Source organism: Lytechinus variegatus, chromosome 19, assembly GCF_018143015.1.
Source record: "Lytechinus variegatus isolate NC3 chromosome 19, Lvar_3.0, whole genome shotgun sequence".
Lineage (NCBI taxonomy): Eukaryota > Metazoa > Echinodermata > Echinoidea > Temnopleuroida > Toxopneustidae > Lytechinus > Lytechinus variegatus.
In genome coordinates, this window is record NC_054758.1 from 4068211 (window position 1) to 4077500 (window position 9290).

A 9290-nucleotide genomic window follows, 5' to 3' on the forward strand; every position below is an offset into this window, starting at 1 on the left:
GTTATATCGGGTCCGGTCTGAGCGTTTCTGGGCGACCGCGCGTTTGTTAGACGACACAGCCAGCATCATAGAATTATAAACCTAATCATTGGTGGACCACTATCAATTTGCCATTCGCTTTTAGTCTGAAATGTATTCATTAAAAGGTTAAACGTTATCACACTGTAATAAGATGGAAAAGGGGCTTATCAAAGCTATGTTTCACCCGTCAGGGGCAAAATTTTTTCATTTTTGACAATGGAAATGACAATTTTCAGGCAGAAAAGTGCCTTCATTTACTTTTGTCCTAAAATAATTTATCATTTTTCATCTTTCAGGGGGGCACGTTGGGGGGGGGCAAAATCTCGTTTTGCCCCCCAAAAATTTTATTTGGGGGGGCAAGTGCCCCCCCGCTTCCGGCGCCCTTGTCGCTTATCAAGCTTTCATTATTTTGTTTGATTTACACAAATTGATAATGTGTATCAAAATGTTCAGCTCGCGCTGCGCGCTCGCATTATTTGATTTGTGAGAAACCTATTCTCCTTGGAAATTCTTACCAAACTTTGTCAAAACGCTCCTTTATCATGTCAGTATAACAAAAAAATAAGCTAATGCTTCGCGCTCGCATTTAATTGTTTGAGACACACAGCTTGTTTATTTAAATAAAAACGCGCTTAGACTGTTCATTTTTTTCAGGTCGGAATATCAGAAAATTTCAACTTGCGGTTCGCACTCTAATTATTTAATTGGTGATACTTGTATCCTCTTCATTAATCACTAAAAACAGTATAATTGAGTCACTTTTCACGTTACTATATGATAAACTTTCGGCTCGCGCTTCGCGCTCGCATTGTTTAATTGGATACTTATCTTTGTTCATGATTATAAAAACTGCTCTGAATCTTTAGTTCTAAGGACATAAAATATCAGAGTTTTAGCTCGCGCTTCGCGCACGCATTATATATTAAGACACATGAGATACATTATATTGTTTATAGCAATAAAAAAACTTCAGTTTTTAGTTAGGACTACCCCCTGAAAAAACCAACAACAAAAAAAGCCAGATTGTAGCGGCCAATCGAGAAAGATGTTGATCAAATATTTTTCGGCCCCCCCCCCTTTTGGCGAAAGCAGGATCCGCCCCTGTTTTAGAAGTATGTGTAACACATACTTATGAAATCTTAAAATATCTATATATTATTACTTATTATTTGTACTGCGCTTTTCCCATTAGGCCCAAAGCGCTTACAATGAATAAGATGTAATATTTTAAAAACTACAAAGTATTGAAGAGATGAGTTTTTAATGACTTTTTGAAAATTGCTAATGATGGAGACTGTCTAATTATTAGTGGCAGATTGTTCCAGGATTTTGAGGCCGACACCGTAAAAGTTACACAATATAATACAATATATACACAATATAATTCCATCGTTCTGTTACATAAAAATCTTATTTGTACTTTGCATATTTCTTAAATTTCTTATGTACAGTAATTCACTAGTTTCACTATATTCCACTGTCGACACAAATACTGTTTTTGAGTAGGTCATAAGTTCGATACCAAAATGGGTCTCATTTTCATTAAAAAAAAATATCGAGCCCCTTTAGACCGTCCAAATACACTGCGTGAAACATTTCCAATAAATGAGTCAAATGATATCTGCGAAGAGGCAAGTATGGTCAGATGTAATGGTTCTTGTGTAGTATTTAAATAAATTTCTATAAAATCAAATTTTTACATTGTAAAAGAGATCTGTTGCTCGGCTAGCGCCATGAGCGTCTACTGACGGTGTATGCGCTCTACAAATATACACTATTATTACTATTAAATGACAATTATGACAGGAAACTTATTTAGCTTTATTTCACGAAACATGGATGAAATATTATAGGCCTATGTATCATTATATATGCATGTAAGAGTGTGTGTGTAATGAAACATATATATATTTCATTCATGATAGATAATGAATATTGTAAGACTGTAGACTCGTGAGAATATGACGTGACATCATCTTATGCGATGCTATGTCTTCTTTTTTTATTCAACTATCTACATTTTCCTTTTCAATGTTTGAAATCGTAGTTTGACCATTTCCTTTAATGAGCGTTTTGGTTTATAGATTTAAATAGATTTTTATAAACAGTAGTTCGTTTGAACAACTGACATTTCCTCCCTAAACGTTGCAGAATACATTTTGACCTTTTTATTTTAAGAGCGTTTGGGTCAATTTACTTAAATTTACATCGATTTTAATATACAGTAGTAATCTGTGGTATGGCTGTTGTCGTTGCGTTGGTGAACTCGCTGTCCTGCGGGGGTACATAAAGGATTCCTGAGAAAAAAAGATAGAAAGAAAGAAAGAAATATGTAGGGATTTTTCATTTATACAGAGTGAAACATCTTTGTCATGGAATCAAGACTAATAATAATCATAATAATAGGTATTTATTCAGCGCCATATATCTAGAAATAATATATTCCGAGGCGCATTATTATTACTTCCAGCTCGAGCTGCCTTCCAGTGCTCAGTGCATTCAAGGAATTAGAATTAATCCTGCCGGGTAGCCATTCATCTCACTTAATATAGGTTGAGTGCACCACAATGTGGATGAATTTCTTGCTGAAGGAAAACATGCCATGGCTTGGGTTCGAACCCACGCCCCTCTGATTGAAAGACGAGAGTCGTTACCACTCTACCACGACGGCCCAACCAAAGACCATTACATTATGAATAGCATTAAACCACGTTCCTCTCAAATCAGTAAGAATATAACATATATTGCTTACTATTCAGAGGTAAAAGTGGTTTTCAATGTTGATAAGTGATCTCCTAAAATTGTATGGGAAATCGAAACGGTAGTCTGTCAGAAAGCAACAATACACCATTTTCTCCACAAGAGGTTTTATTAAACTTCTAGTATTTCTGGGATTCCGAAAAATTCCAGAAGAGGCATTTACATTTATCGTTTGACGTAATGGGAACATGGTGCATTATGAATACACATATTAGTACATAGTGTCAAAGTCTTGCCAGTGGCTGGCGTTCTATGATAAATCAGTGTATTCGGTGCCACTTTAAGTTACCTGCAATACACGCCGTCATGAAGCAAGCGACCGTTCCCGCTACCAGTGCTCTGATGGCCACTGCCGCTAGGTCACCCTTCCGTGAGGGCGCCATAGGACCTAAAGCACCAAGTACAATCCCGACAGAACCTATGTTGGCAAAACCACAGAGTGCGTAGGTAGCTATCACCTCAGACCGAACCTTAATTAGAAAAGGGGTTGGACATGGGAAAGTCAGTAATCAAATGCTATTAATGGATTCGATCCATTTCGACATGTAAAAAATTAACTTTATTATGATATGATAATTCCTTCTCTTACTGTTTTTTGTTTTATCTAGCTCTCTTCTATTCCGAAGCCTTCTCGTTCGTCTCTTGCACCTTCTACGATCTTTCTACATCTTCTTCAATGCTCCTCTGTCCTCCTCCTGCACATCATCATCCTCATCGTCTTCATCATCTCCATCATCATCATCATCATCACCATCATCGTCATTATCCACCATCATCATCATCATCGTCGTCACCATCATCATTATTATCATCATCATCATCACCAACAACACAGCCATCATCACCACCACTAGTCTACCACAATTATCATCACCACCACCACCGTCGCAATTACCGAAAGTGTAGGTCCTGCCCCAGTAGTCCTGTTGTCGATGTACTTGCCAAGGACCTCGTATGCATAAAATTCATTGACGAAGGTCTTCAGTCCAATAAGTTCGGCGACAATCCTGCAGTCCTCCCATTCCACGCCCATGATGAACGCAACAGGTACGAATACATACGAACATATGAACTGAAAATGGAGGAGAGAACGAACTGGTGGTTAAAGTTATTCGAAAAGCAAAGGTTGACTCGAGTAAGTCCAAACTACGAACTCTTTCTCGTGACTTAACAGCATGAACAGAAAGAAGATGTGATGCCTTTTAGGATACAAGTAAAACCGTGTTAACTTTCAGTAATGAACCGAGAGTATAGTCTGGACACCTGGTTTTGTTTCCCACGATGATCAACCCTCATCTAAAAGTCTAGATTTCAACCACACATCTCCAGCAACCTATCTTTCATGTCTTTGGGAAAGCATTTTACAGATGAAATTTTGCACTTTTCTAGTCGGTGAACATGGTGAAGGTGTAAGGAAGCACCTATAGGTGCTCCGAGATGAGACCACCTGTTAAAGGAGCGAAGTTCTTAGAGCGTGGAATGTCTCCAAACTAATTTCTTTTACAGTCATACAAACGAAACCTATTCTAAACGAACGACATGTGATTATATGCCATTCAAAATGAAAATGTAACCCTAATGGCCATTGATCAGACTGGATTCAGTTTCGTTGGTATGACAGCGCCATCAACGGCATCACATGAAAAGGGTATCCAGGGGCTCGTTGCAGAGAGAGTTGCGATCAAACGCAATTCAAAAAATCTTGCGCAACTTGATTTTCAGCCAATGAAGCACCGGTATTCGGGACTTGCGCTTTACATTCTGACTTGCGTTTAAACGCAACCCTTTCTGCAACAGGCCCCAGTTCCGTCAAAGGAACTACGATTTATGCTACAGTCACACCAACAAGACCAACTCCAATCCGACCGATGGTATGTCATTCCAAATAAGACTTCATAGATTTTATCGGTCTAGGCCCCGTCTTACAAAGAGTTACGATTGATCCGATCAACCTCAGGTAGATGGAAATCCATCAACGTCACAATTTTTTCTTTAAAAAAATTGCACAAAGTCCTTTGACAACAAAGAGAATCATACTGAATTGACAAGAAAACAATGAATGTATGGATATACATGATATCTATAAAATCTTTTGAACAAACACGCATTTTAGATGTTGACGATGCTGGCTTTCCATAGTTGTGGTTGATCGGATCAAACGTAACTCTTTGTAAGACGAGGTCCTGAGGTCCGTTGCAGAAAGAATTGCGTTTATAAAAACGTAAGTCAAAAAATCAATCGCAAGTCCAAAATGCGTGCTGTTGATTGGTTGAAAATCAAGTTGAGCATGATTTGTAGAGTTGCTATTGATTGCAACTCCTACAACGGGCCCCTGGCTATCAAGGTCTGTCTTACCTCAAAGGTCAATTGCGGGTAGCCAACGAGCCCTCCAAAGTACCCAAGCAATGCGTTCACCAGGGCCAACAGAGAGAGGAAAGCTATGAGGTTTGCGGCGACGTTCAGGACCAGTGGAATGGCTTGTGACGCTCCGTTTGCCGCTGCTTCTATGACGTTCAGTTCATCTCTATATAAATAAAAAAAATATGAAGCAGAGTTTTAAATACCCTTTTTTCTCAGAAATTGAGGCTCAAACCTTTTATATTCTATTTGTGAAATGATTGAACTGTTGATGATTCTTGTAAAATGCGAAAATTAACCAATTATTGAAATCAAATAAAATCAAGTCATTTGAAATTCAATGAAGACGTATTAGATAATGGCATATAAAAGTAAGGCTTTAAAAGGTATGGCTTACAAAAGGGGAATATATTTATTTATATTTTTATTCATTGGTTTATTCATTTATCACTGATATATTCATTTAAAGGAAACCAAAACCCAAGAAGAGAAGCAATCTTATTGGAAAGAGTAAAATGAGAGGAACAATTTAAAAAAAGTTTCATCAAAATCTGTTATGAAATAAGCAAGTTATGGACGATTAAAAAGTTTTGTTGTACTTACTATGTGGATCCTCAAATTGGCAAACGTGCTTCAAAATGGCTGATTTTGTGGACAACTCTCCATTTGTTTTGTACACATATTTTCAGATTTTCCACTTTATTTTACATATTTCACATCTCCTGACCTTGACATATATGGTGTGGATTATATTTTCCCATGACATATGTTGTGCTCAGAAGGAGGCAAGATGCAATTTGAAAGATAATGAGGAAAATCTGAAAATTTGTGTACAAAACAAATGGAGAGTTGTCCACAAAATCAGCCATTTTGAAGCATGTTTGCCAATTTGAGGATGCCCATAGAAAGTACAACAAGAGTTTTCAAATTCCCATAACTTGCTTATTTCTTAACCGATTTTGATGAACTTTTTTTCAAATTGTTCCTCTCATTTTACTCTTTCCAATATGATTACTTCTCTTCTTGGGTTTTGGTTTCCTTTAATAGTTTATGTATACATCTATCTATTTTTCTATTTGTCTATTTAATTGTTTATTCATTTATCTATTTATTTATTTATTTATTTACCCTTTTGGCAACACCATATCCTTCTCCGTGATATGTTTCGATTTCTCGGTTTCGGGGTAAAAGAGCTTCGATATCGCCAGGGCTGCGGGGGCGGACATCACCGAGGCAGTGATGAGATGGGTCGCATCGATGCCGTATAAGATGTAGGCACCGAGTGTGCTGCCAGCTACGGTCGCAAAGCCGCCTGTCATAACGGCGTGAATCTCCGATCGTGTCATGTCTTTGAGGTATGGTTTGATCATCAGGGGAGCTTCCGTCTAAAGGAAAGTAGTAATTTCATCAAGATTGTGATTGAGAAATTGATTGATTGATTTTATTATTTCTTCATCTTCATTGATTTCTTTATCTAAAACGATTTTCAATTGTTGTCGTTTAATGCTTTGCCTTTATGAAGACGAACATATCTATGGTGACGATCTGTGGTGACGATGACGATGGTTTGACGGTAATGATGATGCTGGCGATGTTGGTAATGAAGATGTTGTTGTTGATGATGTCTTTGTCAAATGATGACGATGATGAAGAGGTGGTCACGTTGACGACGACAGTGACGAAGATGACGCTGCTGATGATTAAGATGATGAAGATGATGATGATGATGATGATGTTTGTAGTTATGATGATGATGGTGATGATTATGATGGTGATGATGATGATGATTGATGATGATGATGATGATGGTGATGATGATGATGATGATGGTGATGATAATAATGGTGGTGTTGATGGTGATGATGATGATCATGATGATGATGATTATTATTATAATGATAATTATAATGATGTCCCTCCTTACCATGCCAACGAAGATGTTGCCTGCCGCGTTCAGTGATTCTGAAGCCGATGTCTTCATGGTACGTTGCATCAACCAAGCGACCTTCTGGATAAGAGTCTGCATCACACCCCAGTAATACAGCACTGAGATTACACTACTGAAGTAAATAATGATTGGAAGTACCTGGAAGAGACAGAAAAAGAGAGAGGGAGAGAGAGAGAGAGATAGATACATAGATAGATAGATAGATAGATAGATAGGACGTAGGTAATTAGGTAGATAGATAGATAGATAGATAAATAAGGACACAAGTAAAAATTAATTATTGAATAATGTCAACACAAAAGCGTGTAAAAAAAATCATTTATCCTGATCAACTTTAAACTAACAAAATAAATACTTTGTCATTTACAAGTTAAAGTTTGATAAGTTTCACCTCACAAGCAGTTAAACAAATAAATAAACTAGTCCCTCTTACAAACAAAAAAAAGTGTTCAGTTTCACAACTTCAAATAAAAGAGGGGGAACTCCTGAGCAGGATGTCGGATGCGCCATTAGAAGGTGCAGGGAACGTTTGGCACCCTTTGAGATTGTAATTCGTATCCTTTACCTGATATGAAAGGTTCATCGTATTGCACCGTTTGTCAAATTTGACATTGAATATAAATCTTTTATAAAGGACGAGTGAACATGTGCACTTTCAAACAAGTACGTCCGTCCCTTACTAATTGTAAATGGTGTACCATGTTGGTAGAAATCTTGGCAAATGAAATCACTTCGTTTTAAGTTCTTACGTTTTACAAAGCCTTTTCCTCTCGGCCAGGATGCTTAATCAAGACTATGACGGTGGTAATTGGTGGTTCACCATCGACAGTTTTCTTATAATTTACAAGATCTACTATATGTGGGTAATTGAAAACATATAGGCCTGGTTTTTAAATAAAAACTTACTGCAAATGCGAAATAATGTTCCTGATAACCTTCGCCGAACAAGAAGATGGCGCCGGCAGAGGAGAAGTTGAGGAATTGGTAGACGACATCGCTTAGCCACTCGAAGAGGACGTACCCAGGATATGTACGTAAGATGAATAAGCCAAGTAATAACTGGAGGGCAAGTCCCCAAACCACCGGCCTCCACTTGACCTAGAAAGTTAGAGGATGATACTGTGTTTTTTATTTCGTAGAAACAAGATTAACAAATATTGCAGGCAAGAGAGACATTCAATAATAACCAATGAGCTTCATTAAAATAATAATAATAATAATCATGATAATAATAAACGTTTTATTCACCCAGGGTAACCACTTCAATCATGAGACTGGTATTCCAGCGGGCCCCGCATAACATATTATGTTATTATTACCCTTCTCCAGTCTAAATGCTGAGCGCCAAGCAACAAGGCAGAAGGTCCCATTTTTATAAGTCTGTGGTTTTACTCGGCCGGGGATCGAACCCACGACCTCCCGTTCATGAGGCGGACGCTCTACCACTGAGCCACCATGCCCGGTGTGATATGATAAATTTGAGCGTAATGAGAAGAGCGAATATATTCATTCTGTGAATGTGGCAATGGATCATTATGGTGGCCCTGAAGGGACATCGCATATAGATTCCAAATCGCGAATATTCACGACGAAATTGTCGACGAAATTCACGCCGTCGTGAATAATTCGCGACGAAATTCACGATGTCGCGAATTTCGTCGTCAAATATTCAAATTGGCGACGAAATTGGCGACGTCGTGAATAATTCGCGATTTGGTCTATTTGCGTTGTCCCTTCAGGGCCACCATAGATCATTGTGTAAAACCAAGGGATACCAAAAATACTGCTCGAAAGTACAAAGTATTCACAGTGTGTCCACAGTGCGGTGTGGAACACAACTTGAACACACTGTGAAATTATCCTAAAACATGCTGTTAAATCACATAAATTTAACATTATAAATACCTTACAAGCTCAGTTAATTATGTCGACCTAATAAAAAACACGTTATTTCAAAATAATCTTGCACCAATATAACATTCAGAAGAAACGGCCCGAAAGATTCTGAGCTGTGATTTGCTGTCAGATATAAAGGCGCGAAGCAGGCGTTTATGATAACCAATCAGTGATCAGGACCTTTCGCGTCGTTTAATGACATAAGTGACATTGCTTACCTTTGCTGGTGAAAAGGAAAAGACGTAACTGAAGAGTAAGAAGAAAATCAAGCCTGCCAGAGAAATGAGGTTTTCGGGATTTTCTCGGG

The 9290-nt window shown here is 38.0% G+C and overlaps 1 protein-coding gene across 1 annotated transcript in view; it reads right to left on the minus strand.

Annotated features, from left to right (window-relative positions):
* Positions 1-2203: 2203 nt before the first annotated feature.
* Positions 2204-9290, minus strand: part of LOC121406125 (solute carrier family 28 member 3-like) — a 24295-nt gene continuing 17208 nt past the window's right edge. The window contains exons 6-13 of the mRNA XM_041597145.1: positions 9202-9290; positions 7994-8185; positions 7064-7225; positions 6268-6524; positions 5137-5305; positions 3677-3853; positions 3071-3251; positions 2204-2318 (exon numbers count right to left, since the gene is read on the minus strand). The exon at positions 9202-9290 is cut by the window's right edge and continues 53 nt beyond it. Of these exons, the coding sequence (XP_041453079.1) occupies positions 2236-2318; positions 3071-3251; positions 3677-3853; positions 5137-5305; positions 6268-6524; positions 7064-7225; positions 7994-8185; positions 9202-9290 (1310 nt within the window). The 3' untranslated portion in view covers positions 2204-2235. The remainder of the gene's footprint in view (positions 2319-3070; positions 3252-3676; positions 3854-5136; positions 5306-6267; positions 6525-7063; positions 7226-7993; positions 8186-9201) is intronic.